This window comes from Rattus rattus, chromosome 1, assembly GCF_011064425.1.
Source record: "Rattus rattus isolate New Zealand chromosome 1, Rrattus_CSIRO_v1, whole genome shotgun sequence".
Lineage (NCBI taxonomy): Eukaryota > Metazoa > Chordata > Mammalia > Rodentia > Muridae > Rattus > Rattus rattus.
Window position 1 is genome coordinate 44561435 of NC_046154.1, and position 20057 is coordinate 44581491.

General features: G+C 37.4%; 1 protein-coding gene across 1 annotated transcript; it reads left to right on the plus strand.

The window, feature by feature from the left end:
• Positions 1 to 1757: 1757 nt before the first annotated feature.
• LOC116887447 (selection and upkeep of intraepithelial T-cells protein 7-like) lies at positions 1758 to 10195 on the plus strand. Its single transcript, XM_032889058.1, has 6 exons — positions 1758 to 1833; positions 3011 to 3358; positions 4634 to 4912; positions 6609 to 6722; positions 7305 to 7427; positions 10047 to 10195. Exons 1-6 carry the CDS (start codon positions 1758 to 1760, stop codon positions 10193 to 10195), a joined length of 1089 nt encoding a protein of 362 aa, XP_032744949.1.
• The last annotated feature ends 9862 nt before the right edge of the window (positions 10196 to 20057 follow it).

Below are 20057 nucleotides of genomic sequence, written 5' to 3' on the forward strand. Positions count from 1 at the left end.
ACGGGGGTCCTATTCTCAATTCAGTGGTTTGCTGCTGGCATACGCCTCTGTGTTTGCTGTATTCTGGCTGTGTCTCTCGGGAGAGATCTACATCTGGCTCCTGTTGGCCTGCACTTCTTTGCTTCATCCATCTTGTCTAATGGGTGGCTGTATATGTATGGGCCACATGTGGGGCAGGCTCTGAATGGGTGTTCCTTCTGTCTCTGTTTTAATCTTTGCCTCTTTATTCCTTGCCAAGGGTATTCTTGTTCCCCTTTTAAAGAAGGAGTGAAGAATTCACATTTTGATCATCCGTCTTGAGTTTCATTTGTTCTAGGCATCTAGGGTAATTCAAGCATTTGGGCTAACAGCCACTTATCAATGAGTGCATACCATGTGTGTTTTTCTGTGATTGGGTTACCTCACTCAGGATGATATTTTCCAGTTCCGACCATTTGCCTAAGAATTTCATAAAGTCATTGTTTTTGATAGCTGAGTAATATTCCATTGTGTAGATGTACCACATTTTCTGTATCCATTCCTCTGTTGAAGGGCATCTGGGTTCTTTCCAGCTTCTGGCTATTATAAATAAGGCTGCAATGAACATAGTGGAGCACGTGACTTTTTTATATGTTGGGGCATCTTTTGGGTATATGCCCAAGAGAGGTATAGCTGGATCCTCAGGCAGTTCAATGTCCAGTTTTCTGAGGAACCTCCAGACTGATTTCCAGAATGGTTGTACCAGTCTGCAATCCCACCAACAATGGAGGAGTGAATCCTCACCAGCATCTGCTGTCACCTGAGTTTTTGATCTTAGTCATTCTCACTGGTGTGAGGTGAAATCTCAGGGTTGTTTTGATTTGCATTTCCTTTATGACTAAAGATGTTGAAGACACCCTCATTCTTAATAGCTGAGCAGTATTCCATTGTATAAATGAACACATTTTCTGTATCTATTCTTCTGTTGTGGAACATCTGGGTTGTTTCCAGCTTCTGCCTACCACAAACATTAACTTACTTTAATATACGTTTAGCTCAATAGTTGGGGACATCTAAGCCTCACATGGCTAATATGACCTTACCTTCACTCCCAACTTAACACCTTTGTATCTTCCGTCGGTTTAGTTGCTCATTTACCTTTACTACCAGCTTAATACCTCAGCTTAGTTGGGTTTCTAGTCTCCTGCCTGTTACTCTAGGCCCAGATGGAGAAGCGGCCAATGGCTGCTCCATCTGAGATCTCACATGGGTGGTCTTCTCTCTCTCTCTCTCTCTCTCTCTCTCTCTCTCTCTCTCTCTCTCTCTGAATCATGGAGAATCTCTTTTTCTTCCTGCGTCTTCTAGCCTACTTACTGGAACCTGGAAGTCCTCCCTTTTCTACCCAGCCATTAACCACTAGCATCTTTATTGATTGATCAAGAACCAATTGGGTAACAGGACATTCAATGTTTCACACACAGACTCCTGATCAAAGCACCAGACCACCTCCCCCAATAGATTTTTCCTAGGGTCTACATCCTGTCTAGCCATACTTGAGTCATAAAACATGATGAAATAGAAGAGTTTGAGGCAGTGGGTAAATGTATGGAGAAGATATTTCCTAATCAGAATGATGTATGAGGATAGAGACATTCTATCAAACACTGGTAAACCTTAGTATTTAAAAGTACATATAATAAGCTTGACCATTTTATAGATAGGAAGACCATCTATCTATATAGACAATGTAAGCCTTACATCTCATTGCTTATGACCTCTTTCTGGGATCATTTTCAGATATGATGAAGCCTGAGTTCTCTTACTTTTCTGGATTGTGTGTGTACTTTCTTTTTCTGCAAGTAACAATTTCTTTAGGTAAGAAGCTTATTAGCTTATTTTCATTTACCTTTCCCTTTTAAAACCTTTTCATATTTTCTTTGGCCATTTTATACACATGTATAGTAAATTTAAGTTGTGTTCACTTCCATTCCCCATTCACCCTACCTTCCTTCTCTTACTAAAGCCCTTCTTCCATTCAAGTCCCACACTGACATTACTGAAAACAATGAAATTCTATATCCCAGAAACCATTCAGTTCCCATAGATACTCTGGCATGTGTGTGGGCTCTTTATCCCCTACGTGACCATGATGAAGTTTTGACAGATTTGATAATGTGCAGTGATTGTGTCTGTGACCACAGCTGCCATGACTGCATGAGTACAATGTGTTATATCCAGAGGACTTTTGTCCTGCACTTCTTAACATTTCTTCCCTCTTTATTCATTTTGCCTCTCTGCTTCAATGTTTTTAAAGCCTTGAAGGGAATGATATAGCTGTTCAATTTGGAGCAGAGCATCCCTCAATCTCACTATACTGGCCAGCCATGGGTTTCTGAATTAGGGAACACACCCTGCAACAGGGAACTTCTTTGATGAAGGCATTGCTCGGCACTAATTTTAGAGGAAGGAACTTGAAGATAACTTGTTTACTTTTTTCTACTCAAAGTTTTGCTGCGCATGGGATCTAAGATTCACTTCCGATGTCTTCTTCTGCGTTTGAGGAGCAGAAAGTCATCTTTCCATTGTTATAACAAGTAAAACCCCAGAAATCAGAAAATCATTGTAGCTCCATAAAAGTGAGATGACTAGCAGACCAGGAGCCAAAGCAAATCTCCCCTGTTTTAAATTGTTTCTTTGAGGAATTCCATCACAGTTCCCAGCAAGTGACTTCTTCTAAGGCCTTTATATCCTGTAAAATTAAAAAAAAATACACCAGGGAAATTCTTTCTCCATATGATTGTTTTTAAAGTAGAGAAAGAAATTATTGGTGCTTTCTGCTCTACAATCATTCACAGTATATCTCTAAGGTACAATAAAATAGTATTGTGTTTTCAAAAAGTAAAATATTGATGCACTACAGGGAATATAGCCAGAGCTGAACATTGGGTCAGCTATGTGCAATAGGCAGTATTTAGTATGTATTTTTAAAACAGAGTGTAGAGACGGAAGATTCTTGGCATCAGACTAATTGGTATTCTTTGTACTTCCACAGAGAAATGGATGGTAACTACTCCCACAAGACACATATTAGCTAGAGTAGGAGGCCAGGCTGAGCTCAGCTGTCAGGTGATCCCACCACAGAGTGTGGGGCATATGGAGGTGCGTTGGTTCAGGAGTGGCCATTCCCAACCTGTTTACCTATACAGAGGTGGCCATAGCATGAGTGGAGAAGCTGCTCCTGAATATGCAAATCGTACACAGTTTATGAAGGAGGCCATTGGAGAAGGCAAAGTGACCCTCCGAATTCATAATATCAGCATTTTGGATGATGGACCTTATCGATGTTCATTTAATGATAGTGGTTTCATTGATGTGGCCAGCATGAACCTCAATGTGACAGGTAAGTTTCTTGTGCACAATGAGCATTTATGCCCAATAAACTGAAATACCTGCAAATTATGTTGGTGATTTTTGATTTTCTTTTTTTATATTTAAAATTTTAAGTATTAAAGTTTTATTATTTATCAAAATAATATATATATGTAAGATAACACTGAAACATTGAGGCATCCATATAAGCTAATTGCTCTCATCTGCTAGCTCAGTGATATCAATTTGCTTTGAAAATTTTCTTTGATTTTTTGAGATTACATTAAAAATTACATAATATTCTTCTTCCATTCATTCCCTCCAAATCTTTCCATATATCTCTTATTTGGACAAATGCTAAGAAGTAATATACCTGGAATATAAGGTAGATTTACTTTTACCTTTGTGAATTCTCCATACTGATTCCCAAATGATTGCACCAGTTTCAGTCCTACCAGAGATGAATCGGGGTTATCAGTTGCCCCCACTCCTTCAGCATTTGGTGGTGTTTTTTCTTAATCTCTGCCATTTACATGGAGTAAGATCAAATCTCAAAGATGCTTTGATTTGCATTTCCTAAATTTCTAAGGATGATAAACATTTTTTTGAGACTTTACTTACCATTTATTCCTCTTCTTTTGAGAACGTTTGTTCAGGTCCCAGGGTCACTGTTTTGAAAGGGTTTCTTCCTTCCTTCTTTCCTTCCTTCCTTTCTTTCATTTGTGAGTTTTTATTCATTGTTTATATTAATCCCCTGTCAGATGCATTGCTGACAATGATTCTTCCTCTTCACTTAGTTGATTGTCTCTTTAGGTGTACAGAAGCCTTTTAGTTTCATCAATTTCCATTTATCAACTATTAACCTTAATTCCTGGGGAAATGGGATAGTAATAAATGTTTTCTAAACCTCTGTCATGCTGTATGAGGCCTATTTTTTTCTAGTAGTTCTTGGTTTCATGGTTATGTTTTTGATCTACTTGAAATTAGTTTTTGTGCAAAGTGATCAACTCTAGTTTAATTTAATTCTGTATGTGAACATCCAGTTTTCTCAGATCCATTTGTTGAAGCAGGTACTTCAGAAAATATTAAAACTTTAAAGTAATGAGTAAAAATCATATGGCCAACTCAAAAATACACTGTGTAGTGGATAGACATCAAGTGCCAACTGGTTACTGTAACTCGTAAATCAAGTATTGTATTAATTCACTAAAGTTCTGAGATCGTAGAACAAACTATTTTTTTTCTTGAAATTGTCAATTCAACTTCAACACAATATCCTGATTGTACTTTTTCTCATTTTCTCCAGCAGTTGGATTGGAGACAGAGATCCATGTTCAGGCTCCTGATGCTGATGGAGTCATAGTGGAGTGTAATTCAAGAGGGTGGTTCCCAAAACCCCAAATGGAGTGGAGAGATAGTAATGGGGAAACACTTCGACACTCAATGAAATCATATTCACAGGATGAAGCCAGATTTTTCCACATGAAGATGGCTCTTCTCACAAACAGGTTACAGGGCAACATCATTTGCTGTATTTTTAACCCTGTAACAGGTGAAGAGAAGCAAACAAATATCATCCTAGCAAGTGAGTACTCTCATCAGGTTTGGCTGTTGATCTGGAAGCATAAAGACAAAATTAAGAAGGCAATAAGCATGAAAAAAGCTTATTATATTATGGAGTTCCCTTTGGGTTTTAGTAAGCAAGTATTGTCATGAGGTATGATGAGAGTATCAGAAGGCAAGTAGACAAAGACAAAGGCAGTCTATAATAAAAACACCTTGATTGACATTGAGAGTTATTTCAGTAGACATAATATTTTTGTGTAAGTTTAACAAGATATGTATTTTTGGTAACTAAGAATGTTGATATACTTATTTAGTTTTATTAATGTTATTTATGTTATTTATATTTTATCTATGTGTTTTATCTACGTTCTTATAGATCTAGCAAATGAATATATAATTAACATCATGCTTCTAATTTTTATTTCATTTATTTGTGTGTATGTGTGTGTGTGTGTGCACGTATGTGCACACATGTGAGCATATATGATGAAGCATGTGTAAAGGTCAGAGAATAACTTTCTTGAGTTAAGTTTTCTTCTCCCACATTGGGTTTCAGGGTTTAAACTTGGGTCCTCAAGTTTTTGTGGCAAGTAGTTTTACTTACTGCACCCTACACTTAATGATATTTTTACTTTTGTCTATTCATTTATTTTTGATTTTGAGAAAAAATCTCATCATGAAGTTCTGGCTGGACTGTATCTTCATCATTTACTAGGCTGGTCTCGAATGTACTCAGATCTTCATGTGAGTGCTGGGATGGAAAGTATGTGGCATGGTGCCTGTGGCCAATCTGTATGAATGTTTTTTTTTCTTTTTCTTTTTTTTACATTATGAATCCTAAATGAGTTTAAGCAAAAAAGTTTTAGCATTATCATGCAATATTCAGTAGCATTCTTACATCTGAGTGTAGTGCTGAATGGTAGTCTACAGAATCCAGGAAAATCAGTAAGTAAGTAACATTGTAAGTAACATGTGTTACTAAAGCACAGACTGCTTACTCTTGTCTGTTGTTTGGACATGTAATATGTGAATACCAAAGATGAATCAGAAAGATTTTGTAGTGTATATAAAAATTATCTTTATCTAACAAGGCTCTATTAAGGATGATTCTAGGAGAATGGTGTGGGGGTAACTGTACCTTAGATTTCATTTCTTACTTCATGGAATCATTTTTTAATATCAAGAGGCTCTGTCTCTCTCTCTCTCTCTCTCTCTCTCTCTCTCTCTCTCTCTCTCTCTCCACTTAGAAGATTAGAAAACAAACAGAAAAATAAATGTTTCCGTGTGTATATGTGAATATGTAAGGAATTTTCTGGGATCACAGCAAAATTCATGAATTGAAGGCAGGTATGAAGACATATGCCTGTAAACCCTGAGGTAAGGATGATGGAGGGTTGAAGGACAGTCTAGGGTACAAAGTGAAAACCTGCTGAGAGAGAGAAAGAGAGAGACAGAGACACAGAGAGATATTCTACAAATTCTGTGGAGATTTGGGATTTATGCATATGTTTTATACATAGTAAAACATATTTTAGAGTGATAACAAGGTGACAAAATGAATCTGACACAGGGACATTGTATAATGAATACATCATAGACATCAGATTCCAGGACTTTAAGGAGAATAAGGGTATTTAGGATCAGCAATTTCCCAAACCATTGATGTGGTTTATAGTGTTCATATTGGCTTTAAGACATTCTGTCCTTTCTTTTAGATGAACTCTTTTATGAAGACCATATTTGGATGAAAATTTTAGTTATCATTGCATGCATAATACTCTTCATCATCAGCTTTCTTCTACTCATCAGCTGTTTTTGCAGAAGACAAGGTAATTATATGATGAAGGTAGAATAATTAAGAGATCTTTTAAGAAATTTTATTCCAAGTCATGTGAGTGTTAGGCAAAGCTAAATGGTATTGATCTTCCAGTGTGATGCTTATTACAAGCAGAATTATGATTATTTTTCATCTTAGAAATGTTGAATTTCATATTGAGAACATTGAGATTCCCAAGACATGGGCGTTCTTATGGATTGTGTCTATTGACATGCCTTATGACCTCTTAGTTCCCATAGTCACTTCTATAGCTCTAAAGAAGTATACAATGAAGTAATAAAATGAATGAAAAATTAAAATTTGAAATTAAAGGAATAATTTCCTTTTTCAGAAGTAGTTCAGTTCAAAATGGAATAGATTCAACTTGTGCTGCTTCAAATATAGATCTCCGAGTACAGCAACTTTATCTCATTCTGTTTTGCCACTGGTTACAAACCAAACTTTCAGATGGATCCCTGCTAAATAGATCAAGAGGTCATGAGATAGTGACTCCTACCTTTCAGGTTATTGCCTGTAGGCTAGTAAAATACAATCATGTGCACCTTGTTGTATATTCTACCTTTCTCTGTTCTAGGATGTGCATCTGGATACCTGTCTAAATGTTTTTGTGTGTTCAACTCATGGCCGGTTCAAATACTGAATTTCTTATTCTGTACTGGACTACTCTTTGGTATATACTTACCTCACCGGTCCAGAGGTAAATGAGATTAGTAGTGGTGGGATATCCGTTACTTGACCTCATTTTGCTAAAACATTGTTTCCTGGAGACTTAGTTATGTGAGAATTACATCATTACCAGGAGAACCTGTGCTTTTAATGACATCTCACAAGACCATTTTCCGGCATTAAAATTGCAAATGTTAAGGACTAGAGGCACTCTCAGTGATTCCACAATGGTTCTAGCTGTGGTAGGTATCAGAGCTTCCTGCTCTTTCTACCACAAAGAGGGAAACAAAAGCATGGTCAGAAAATATGATCAAGTTTAGTGAATCACTTTTAAGTATTTAAGTATTGGTTTCACTTAACTTTCAGTATGAATCCATGACACCAAGTCAATTTTTACTGACTATTTGGGGTTCACAGTCTACATTGCACCATTATTGATCTTAATTTTTCCCAATGACTTCCACTGCTAATAAATATCCTGAACAAATATGCCCTTTAAGGGAATTTAAGAAACTTTGAAATCTTTCTGTGGGTGCATTTCTAATAAGATGTGGCTATTATCTAAAAGTGAATTAATTATTGATATAATTATGCTAATTGCTTTTGATGCTTTGGCAGCTCTCCATTATTTAGAGGCTTACAGGGAGATTCATGTAGAGAAGAGTTAACATCAATCAAAGCAAAGAAAATTTTCATTATTTTATTTTATATTTCATTTCATTTTATTATTTTTAGCATGACATCCCAAGCAGAAGTGAGAAATTTAAAGTTATAGGGGTTCCAGCAAGGCTTTCATTATTCCTCTATTTCCCATTATCTTGCTAGATAGGTCCTGTAAAAGAATATGTATAGACAGGTATGTCAAACATCTCTACTGAAAATTATAGCATCTAACCTTGGAATTTATGAAACCAAGGGAGAAAAAGAAATCCTTCATTATTGTGCAATTAAAATGAGTACATTGCTATTGAAAATATCAACACACAAATCCAAAGTGGGAATAAACCAAACCAAACCAAACCAAACCAAACTAAACTAAACCAAACCAAACCAAATCCCAAATTCCTCAAAACATCTGCATTCAACTAAATTCTTCTTGCTTCTAAATATTCTGTAGGAGAAAATGTGAGGAGGCAAAGACTAGGACAAAGACCATTTCAGCTTTTGAATTATTCTTGATTATAAATGATCTTTTGAATTTTCTGAATACACAGAGATTACTTTGGAAAGGATTAACTGTAAATTGAGCTGGATTATATGTTGAATATATGTGTAATGCTTAAGTAACTACTAAGATGCAAATAATTTGCACATCATTAAAAATAGAAAAGGCAGCACTTGCTATTGAGTTGTGTGTTTCATATGTATTAACTTTGAGTATATGTATATATACATATACTCATATATTCCATATATAGATTACAAATAATTTTCTTGTCCTCCCATTTCAGTAGTTGTCTTTTTACTCAGGTTTATTTTCTTTGTTTTCCAGAAGCTTCTGGTTTCCAGTAGTTTCTCCCAGTTTTGCTTCTTTTGTCTCTGTTTCATTGCAGAGACAAATGCCAACCATTACATGTTTAATCTGTTGAATTGATATTTTGGTATGTGACGTAATACAGAGGTTTGACATTTTTCTTTTACATGTGGGCATCTAGTTTTCCCAGGACCACTCACTGACAGTAGTATTTTGTTTCCATTGCACATATATGGTGCCTTTGTCAACTTCAATTGATTACAAATAAATGGGTGTGTTTCTAGGCTCTCTGTGCTGTTCCATTGATGAATCCACCTGTTTTTGTGTCAGTGCTGCATTGTTTTCATGCTGTATCATTGCACTGGAGTTTGGAAGTTGGAGGTTTAGTCCAAAGGTATAGAGGTAGTCTAGCAAGCATAAAACTCTAGGTTTAGTCCTTGAAGCTGAAAACAAAATTATGTAGTTTGAATTATGACATCCTCAAATTTGAATTTTATGTACAAGGTCTTTTAGCCTACTTGGGAATAAATTTCTGGTGCCATATGTGCTTCAGAATTGTATTTGATTTTTGTTTATTTATTAAATTTAAATGTTCTTTTTCTTCAGAGTTTCATACATGACTACTATAATTATATCATTTTCACTTTTTTTCTCCCACTCCAAATCCTCTTGTGTCTCTTCAACCTTTCAAACGTATGAACACTTATTCATTAATAATTACTGGTTCTTAATATATATGTTTATATATAATACATAAATATAATTTGCTGAGTTTGCTAAGTGCTGCTTATATGTATATGTGTTTAGGGCTAAGAATTTGGTATTTGATAAACTTCTCAGGGGCTTCTCTCTGTAGAAGACTGATTTTTTTCTCTCTGCAGCCAACAATGGCCTGCAGCTCTTAATCTAGGGGTAGGGCCTTGTGGGATTTCTGCCAGCTATGTTGGCCCATCAGCTGTTACTCATTGTTCAGATCTTGCTGAAGAGACCATATTGTTGTTGACTTCTTGAGTGCCCCATCTTCCAAACCACTAACAATAGAGGTGTGCATCACAGTACTCACCCCTAATTAAAGACAATTGGTAGCATGCAATGGAATATTAAATGTTATTTTTAAAAAAGTTGACCCTGTTGTACACAGTCTCACTAGTTTCCTAATTTTGTCACCTTCTTTAGTCTCTCTTTCAGATCCCCAGTTTCCTTTATACAACAAATGGATAAAGGACTTGCTATTTGTGATACTTTTTCTGACAGTATTTTTTGTCTTACCAATCATTGCCTTAATATTAAGGCGACTTTCACCCACATGTCTGAATAAACAGTAGAAGAACAAGGATGTCATCATGGACAGCAAACCAGGACTGGGAAAGGCCCATAAAGTCTCAACCCTATATAGATAACATCCGAGAAAAAGCTGGGAGCAGGAAAGATAATTTCCACAGGAAGGAGCTGCCAACTGATTGTCCAGTGTCAAAACATTAGCCCTGAAAACATACATAAAAGTCACATTATGCAAGCTGAACAAGTTATTTTGGGAATATATATATTATTACATTTATTATATGTACATTATATATCCACATGTGTACTATATGCATGCAATAAAATTATTGAAAAAAGAGGTCATGGACTTAATGCTTAAGGAGGGTTGTATGGCAAGGTTTGAAGGGAAGAAAGTGAAAAGAATATTATAATTAAATTATAATTTCAAATGTTAACAAAAATCTTACTAAAAATGAGAAAAGTCATGACTGAGATATTCTACTTGTATAGATTTAATTACATCTTTAAAAAATATTATTAATTTTAATTAATTCACTTTACATCCCACTCACTGCCCTCCTCTTTTCACCCCTCCCACAATCCTTCCCCCATACATCCTTCTCCTTTGAGCTGGTGCTCCCCTCTCCCCATGTCTACCCACTTTGGAACTTCAAGGTTCTGCAGGGCTAGGCACTTCCTCTCCCATTGAGACCAAACAATGCAGCCTGGCTAGAAGACCTTATCTCATGAACAGGTAACAGCTTTTAGGATACCCTCTCCACAGTTGTTCAGAAACCAGATGAAGACCAAGCTGCACATATGCTACATATGTGCAGGAAGGCCTAGGTCCAGTGTATGTTCTTTGGTTGGTGGTTCAGACTCTGAGAGCCCCAAGGGTCTAGGTTACTTGACTTTGTTGGTCTTCCTGTGGAGTTCCTTTCCTCTTCAGAGGAACACTCATTCCTCTTCTTTCATGAGAGTCTCCAGCTCCACCCACTGCTTGGCTGTGGGTATCTATATCTGTCAGAGTCAGCTTCTGGGTGGAGGCTTGCTTCTGTCTGCAAACATAGTAGAGTATCATTATTAGTGTTAGGGATTGGTGCTTGCCCATGGGATGTGTCTCAAGTTGGGCCAGGTATTGGTTGGCCTTTTCCTCAGTCTCTGCTCCATCCCCTATGCTGGCATTTCTTTTTTTGGGGGGGGTTCTTAAATTTTCATTATTTATGAATCATTTTATTTGTTTATATTTCAAATATTATCCTCTTCCCAATCTCCCCTTCATGCACCCTCCACCCCTTCCCCCTTCCCTTTGCCTCTAAGAGGGTACTCCCCCCACCTATTCACCCACTCCTACCTCACCCCCTAGAATCCCCCTACTCTGATGCATCAGGCTTTCACAGGACCAAGTGCCTCCCCTCCCACTGATGCCAGATGAGGCAATCCTCTGCTACAAATGTAACTGGAGCCATGAACCCATCCATGTGTACTCTTTGCTTGGTGGTTTAGTGCTAGGAACCATGTTCTGCAATTCCTCTCACCCTTCAATGGCCATCCATTGGGGTCCCCAGCCTTATTCCAGTGGTTGGATGTATCTGCATCTGTCTTAGTCAGGTGCTGGCAGAACCCCTCAGAGGACAGCCATACCATGCTCCTATTTGTAACACATCTTGGCATCAGCAATCATGTTTGGGTTTGGTATTTACAGATGGAATTGATCACATGGTGGGGAGGTCTCTGAATGGCCATCCTTTAGTCTTTGTTCCATTTTGTCCTTGCATTTCCTTTAGACATGGGCAATCCTGAGTTAAAATTTTTTTGATAGGTGGGTGGCCCCATCTCTCCACTGAAGAGCATGCTGGAGGTGGTCTTCAGGTTCTATCTCCCCACTGTTGGGTATTTCCACTAAGGTAATCCTCATTAGGTACTGGGAGCCTCTCACATCCTTGATGTCTGGGACTAATTAAAAAGTGAGGTATGAAGCTAAACAAAAAATTCTCAGCTGAGGAAATGGCCAAGAAACACTTAAAGAAATGATCAACTTCATTAGTCATCAAGGAAATGCAAGTCAAAACAATCCTGAGATTTCACCTTACACGTCAGAATGGCTAAGATTAAAAACTGAGGTGCCAACAGATGCTGGTAAGGATATGGAGAAAGAAGAATACTCCAGTTGCTGGTGGGATTGCAAGCTGGTACAACCACTTTAAATCAATCTGGTGGTGTCTCAGAGAATTTGGAATAGCTTTACCAAAAGACCCAGCTATACCACTCCTGGTCATATACCCAAAAGATGCTCCAAAACATAACAAGGACATGTGCTCCAACATCTTCTTAGCAGCCTTCTTTATAATACATGCCTGCATTTCTTATAGACAGGATAAATTTTGTGTTAAAAGTTTTGTGGTACATCTACACAATGGAATATTACTCAGCTATCAAAAACAATGACTTTATGAAATTCATAGGCAAATGGATGGAACTGGAAAATATCATCCTGAGTGATGTAACCCAATCACAGAAAAACACACATGGTATGCACTCATTGATAAATGGTTATTAGCCCAAATGCTTGACTCTCATTTAGAAGGGGGATAAAATAGTCATAATAGGCAGATGGAGGGAGTAGTTTACACTTTAAATAGGACATTTTATTAATCATTGCTATCTAAGGTTCTGCCTGCTCCTGAAGCAAAACAAGATATATGAAATATGGGCTTTATTTAAGTAATGTATTAGTAATCTAATGGAAAATTTCAGGTTTCTCTTTCATGAATGACTTGTATTTTACTGCAAGTATGTCATCATAGAGAATTCAGGCTTATATTTTTTTATGGTGTCCTTTCATAAGTAATTCACAGGGTCATTACTGTGCATCCGAGGTGGTTTTTTAATACTTCTCTTTTAACATATAGAGAAATTTTAATACTTACTATCTGATGATCTTCTAAAGAAACAGTTTTTTATATAGATTACTTTACACTGCTCTTATGTATTCAATTTACTGATAATTATTGTTTTAATCTTTATTGAGCATTATTTACACCTTTTCCTCATTTATGTCTTTTTTTATTGCTGTAAAGAGACATCATTACCAAGGCAAGTTTTAGAAGAATGTGTTTATTTGGGCTTGCTTCTAGTTTCAAAGGGTAAACCTATAACCATTATGTGGTCTGCAATTTAAAGCAGACAGGCAGTAGCTGGAGCAGTAGCATAGAGTATACATCTTATCCACAAGTTGGAGAGAAGGGAAATAGACAGAGAGACAGATAGGGTCTATTGTATTAGGTGTTATGTTTAATATGGAAGTATTTTAATATCTTGGAGAAGTTCTTCATTGTCTTATGTAAATGTAAAATATTATTTCAAGGACTTTAAATATTTGTATATTTTTGTATCTATGAGGATCCTGGAACTAACTTTTCATGGATAGAAATGGATGGCTACATATTCATCATTTAACCACTAAATATCAATGGCTGGTAATATATTTAAAAGTAAGAGCTAACTAGATATTATAACTTACTAGATATAAATGTATGACATTCTCACATTTTTGTTTTCTTTATTAAAGCCTTGGAGCTGGTGAAAAAGCTCATCAGGTAAAAGTGATTGCTACTAAATCTATAGTCCTGAGTTTGATCCCTGGAATGCACATGGTAGAAAGCTAATTCTCTCAAGTTGTCCTTTTACCTCCATATGTATACTATGGTATATGTGTGTGAAACACACACACACACACACACACACACACACACACACACACGTACACAATAAATAAATAAATAAACTACACTCTGCCCACATTTCTGACTCCAGAGGAAAACATCTAATGCCATCTGGGACCCCAGTGCATGGAGGACCCCGGGAAATGGCAGCACAGGCCCTCCTGGTTGCTGCCCTCTCAGAGAGCTCAAAAGCAGCCCCCCACGAGCAACTTGAGCCACGGGACCACAGGTAAGACCAACTTTTCTGCTCCAAGCGACCTGCCTGGTGGACTCAGGACACACAGAGGCAAAATTCTTCTGGGACTGGACACTTCCGGTTTTTAGCTGGAGCCCCAACCTCGCTGATCCCGGCCCACAGCTCACTGTTCCCAAACCCCTTGGGAGAGAGAGCTCACCGCCCAGACAGGTGGGCATTCCTGAGACTGCAGAGTGGGAGAGACCACCATTACTGCTCATCCCTGCCCACATTCCTGGCCCAAGAGGAAACTGTATAGGGCCTCTGGGAACCAGAAGATAGGGGCACTCGAGTGGCAGGTCCCCTGCAGTCCAGACACCGCCTAGACCTGAAGGGACAGGATCAACAGTTCTCTGCACCCAAATTCTGTGGGAGGGAGAGCTAAACCTTCAAAGGGGCAGACATGCCTGTGAAGCCTGAAGAGTCTACACTCTGCCCACATTTCTGACTCCAGAGGAAAACACCTAATGCCATCTGGGACCCCAGTGCACGGGGACTCAGGGAAAATACAGCGCAAGCCCTCCTGGATGCTGCCCTCACAGAGAGCTAAAAAGCAGCGCCCCATGAGCAACTTCAGCTGCAGTACCACAGGTAAGACAACTATTCTGCTCAAAGCAACCTGCCTGGTGAACTCAAGACACAGGCCCACAGGAAGAGTTGAAGATGTGTAGATAGGGAAAACTACACACCTGAAAGCAGAACACTCTGTCCCCATAACTGGATGAAAGTAAACAGGAAAACAGGTCTACAGCACTCCTGAAACACAGGCTTATAGGACAGTCTAGCCACTGTCAGAAATAGCAGAACAAAGTAACACTAGAGATAATCTGATGGCGAGAGGCAAGCACAGGAACCCAAGCAACAGAAACCAAGACTACATGGCATCATCAGACCCCAATTCTCCCACCAAAGCAAACACTGAATATCCAAACACACCAGAAAAGCAAGATGTAGATTTAAAATCACATTTGATCATGATAATGGAGGACTTCAAGAAAGATATAAAGAACTCCCTTAGAGAAACAGAGGAAAACACAAATAAACAAGTAGAAGCGTATAGAGAGGAATCACAAAAAATCCTGAAAGAATTCCAGAAAAACACAATCTTACAGGGGATGGAATTAAAAATGGAAATAGAAGCAATAAAGAAAGCACAAAGGGAAACAACTGTGGATATAGAAAAACAAAGGAAGAGACAAGGAGCCGTAAATACGAGCATCACTAACAGAATATAAGAGATAGAAGAGAGAGTATCAGGAGCAGAAGATTCCATAGAAATCATCGACACAACGGTCAAAGATAATGTAAAACGGAAAAAGCTACTGGTCCAAAACATACAGGAAATCCAGGACTCAATGAGAAGATCAAACCTAAGCATAATAGGTATAGAAGCGATTGAAGACTCCCAATTCAAAGAACCAGTAAATATCTTCAACAAAATCATAGAAGAAAACTTCCCTAACCTAAAGAAAGAGATGCCCATGAACATACAAGAAGCCTACAGAACTCCAAATAGATTGGACCAGAAAAAAAACTCCAACCGTCACATAATAGTCAAAACACCAAATGCACAAAACAAGGAAAGAATATTATAAGCAGTAAGGGAAAGAGGTCAAGTAACATATAAAGGCAGACCTATCAAAATCACACCAGACTTCTCAGCAGAGACTATGAAAGCCTGAAGATCCTGGACAGATGTCATAGAGACCCTAAGAGAACACAAATGCCAGCCCAGGTTACTGTATCCTGCAAAACTCTCAATTAACATAGATGGAGAAACCAAGATATTCCATGACAAAACCAAATTTACACAATATCTTTCTATAAATCCAGCGCTACAAAGGATAATAAATGGAAAAGCCCAACATAAGGAGGCAAGCTACACCCTAGAAAAAGCAAGAAACTAATCGTCTTGGCAACAAAACAAAGAGAAGAAAAGCACACAAACATAATCTCACATCCAAATACGAATATAACAGGAAGCAATAATCACTATTCCTTAATATCTTTCAACATCAATGGTCTCAATTCCCCAATAAAAAGACATAGATTAACAAACGGGATATGCAATGAGGATCCTGCATTCTGCAGCCTACAGGAAACACACCTCAGAGACAAAGACAGACACTACCTCAGAGTGAAAGGCTGGAAAACAACTTTCCAAGCAAATGGTCAGAAGAAGCAATCTGGAGTAGCCATTCTAATATCAAATAAAATCAATTTTCAACTAGAAGTCATCCAAAAAGATAAGGAAGGACACTTCATATTCATCAAAGGAAAAATCCACCAAGATGAACTGTCAATCCTAAATATCTATGCCCCAAATACAAGGGCACCTACATACGTAAGAGAAACCTTACTAAAGCTCAAAGCACACATTGTACTTCACACAATAATAGTAGGAAATTTCAACACCCATTCTCATCAATGGACAGATCATGGAAACAGAAATTAAACAGAGACATAGACAGACTAAGAGAAGTCATGAACCAAATGGATTTAACAGATATTTATAGAACATTCTATCCTAAAACAAAAGGATATCCTTCTTCTCACCACCTCATGGTACTTTCTCCAAAATTGACCATATAATTGTTCATAAAACGGGCCTCAACAGATACAGAAAGATAGAAATAATCCCATGCGTCCTATCAGACCACCACGGGCTAAAGCTGTTCTTTCATAACAATAAGGGAAGAACGCCCACATATACATGGAAGTTGAACAATGTTCTACTCAATGATAACCTGGTCAAGGAAGAAATAAAGAAAGAAATTAAAGACTTCTTAGAATTTAATGTAAACCAAGATACAACATACCCAAACTTATGGGACACAATGAAAGTTGTGCTAAGAGGAAAACTCATAGCTCTGAGTGCCTGCAGAAAGAAACAGGAGAGAGCATATATCAGCAGCTTGACAGCACACCTAAAAGCTCTAGAAAAAATAGAAGCAAATACACACAGGAGGATTAGAAGGCAGGAAATAATAAAACTCAGAGCTGAAATCAACCAAGTAGAAACAAAAAGGAACATAGAAAGAATCAACAGAACCAAAAGTTGGTTCTTTGAGAAAATAAACAAGATAGACAAACCCTTAGCCAGCCTAACGAGAAGACACAGAAACTTTGTCCAAATTAACAAAATCAGAAATGAAAAGGAAGACATAACTACAGAATCAGAGGAAATTAAAAAAATCATCAGATCCTACTACAAAAGCCTATATTCAACAAAACTTGAAAATCTGCAGGAAATGGACAATTTCCTAGACAGATACCAGGTACCGAAGTTAAATCAGGAACAGATAAACCAGTTAAACAACCCATAACTCCCAAGGAAATAGAAGCAATTAAAGGTCTCCCAACCAAAAAGAGCCCAGGTCCAGACGGGTTTAGTGCAGAATTCTATCAGACCTTCATAGAAGACCTCATACCAATATTATCCAAACTATTCCACAAAATTGAAACAGATGGAGCACTACCGAATTCCTTCTATGAAGCCACAATTACTCTTATACCTAAACCACACAAAGACCCAACAAAGAAAGAGAACTTCAGACCAATTTCCCTTATGAATATGACACAAAAATGCTCAATAAAATTCTGGCAAACCGAATCCAAGAGCACATCAAAACATTCATCCACCATGATCACGTAGGCTTCATCCCAGGCATGCAGGGATGGTTTAATATACAGAAAACCATCAACGTAATCCATTACATAAACAAACTGAAAGAACAAAACCACATGATCATTTCATTAGATGCTGAGAAAGCATTTGACAAAATTCAACACCCCTTCATGATAAAAGTCCTGGAAAGAATAGGAATTCAATGCCCATACCTAAACATAGTAAAAGCCATATACAGCAAAACAGTAGCTAACATTAAACTAAATGGAGAGAAACTTGAAGCAATCCCACTGAAATCAGGGACTAGAAGAGGTTGACCACTCTCTTCCTACTAATTCCATATCGTTCTTGAAGTTCAAGCCAGAGCAATCAGACTACAAAAGGAGATAAAGGGGATACAGATCGGAAAAGAAGTCAAAATATCACTATTTGCAGAGGATATGATAATATATTTAAGCGATTCCAAAAGTTCCACCAGAGAACTACTAAACCTGATATACACCTTTAGCAAAGTGGCTGGGTATAAAATTAACTCAAATAAATGAGTAGCCTTCATCTACACAAAAGAGAAACAAGCCAAGAAAGAAATTAGAGAAACGACACCCTTCATAATAGTACCAAATAATATAAAATATGTCGGTGTGACTTTAACCAAGCTAGTAAAACATCTGTATGTACTATACATGGACTGACCCTGGGATCCAACCTCATAGGTAACAATGTATAGCCTAGTAAGAGCACCAGTGGAAGGGGAAGCCCTTGTTCCTGCTAAGACTGAACCCCCAGTGAACGTGATTGTTGGGGGGGGGGCGGTAATGGGAGGAGGATGGGGAGGGGAACACCCATATAGAAGGGGAGGGGGAGAGGTTAGGCGGATGTTTGCCCGGAAACCAGGAAAGGGAATGACAATCGTAATGTAAATAAGAAATACTCAAGTTAATAAAGAAAAAAATTATACATCATACAAGTATATATGTACATGGACAAATATATGTAATCATAATTGCATAGTATTCTATTTAATTAAAATATATATAGTATATTTATATAATTAAATATAATTATATATTTATAAAATAAATATAATTATATATTTATAAAATTAAATATAATTATATATTTATAAAATTAAATATAATTATATATTTATAAAATTAAAATGTAATATATACATATAAATATATATGTATATATTTATATACACATATACATATAAATATATTCGGTAGAGAGTCCTGAGTAATAGAGTAGGACAGCTTGGTAAATAAAAGAGAACATAAAAAATTTTGGTCAAGAAGGATTATACGTCAAGTGCTTTGTCCTTAGATGATAGAAATTATTCATTTAAGACATATCAGAAGTTGGTGAGTCTCTACTTCTCCACAGCTCAGAGATGGAGAGTTATAAATTTATTTGAAGACCTTTCTATGTTGCTGTATCTACAAGAGATCCCTGCGGCGTTTCAGTTCCTTGAGAACTTCCAGGGAAATATTTTCTGTATTCAACAGCAAAGGGCAGAAGGGCCATTGCAGATATGTTTAAAATAAGACTGGTCACAACTCACTCTTACTTCAATTCTTATCATTTACATGATTATGGAGTTATAGGCCAGTTCACTGTAAGAATTCTGGAGTCATGTAAGGCTCCAACAAGATTTCAAAGACAACCTGGGAAGACAGGCTGTGTGTTGAAGGGTCAGAATCCCTATTCATAGCCTTGGACAAGGTAACTGGCAGAAAAGAAAATGAAACTGGAGCTAAGTTAAAAGATGTCAGCAGCAGAGATGTCAACAATATGGAGGCAAGAGAGGTTGCATGCAATGGGCAAAGCCAGACCAAAAGACAGCCAAGCCCTTGGGAGATCACACCCCACCACAGTGCTCCTCCACAATCAGAAACAGAGCTAGAACTTTTTATATTTCACCAGTTTTGTCCTTTGTATTTCCTTTTCCTTCTCTTTTTGTATAGGAATATTTGCCCTCTGCCTGGGTCTGCATTATATAGTGGAAACGTATAACTTCCTTTTTTCATTTACTGTCAAGTTTGACTATAGTTCTACGGGTTTAATACTTTTGAGCAATGCTGGGGCATTTGTAATTTTGATTCTCTTGGAATGGATATTTTGGAGGGTAGGGGTAGAATGACATACATTTCTGTTTTAAACATCCGTCAGAGGTTCAGGTTGCAAAGTCTCTAATCCTAGCACAGTGCGATCGGCAGATTCTAGCTACTTTAAAATCTGAGCTATAGTTGATAGTATCTTCATATGGAGGATGTCCTCAAAGTGGATAGTGGTACTACTCTCTCTTGCTTCATCCTCAATGAATCAAATTTCAT

Coding starts and splice junctions, on each gene's coding strand:
- LOC116887447 (XM_032889058.1), top strand. CDS start 1,758: ATGATGAAGCCTGAGTTCTCTTACTTTTCTGGATTGTGTGTGTACTTT. Junction 6,723..7,304: donor CTGTTTTTGCAGAAGACAAG/GTAATTATATGA, acceptor TCTCTGTTCTAG/GATGTGCATCTGGATACCTG. Junction 7,428..10,046: donor CTTACCTCACCGGTCCAGAG/GTAAATGAGATT, acceptor CACCTTCTTTAG/TCTCTCTTTCAGATCCCCAG.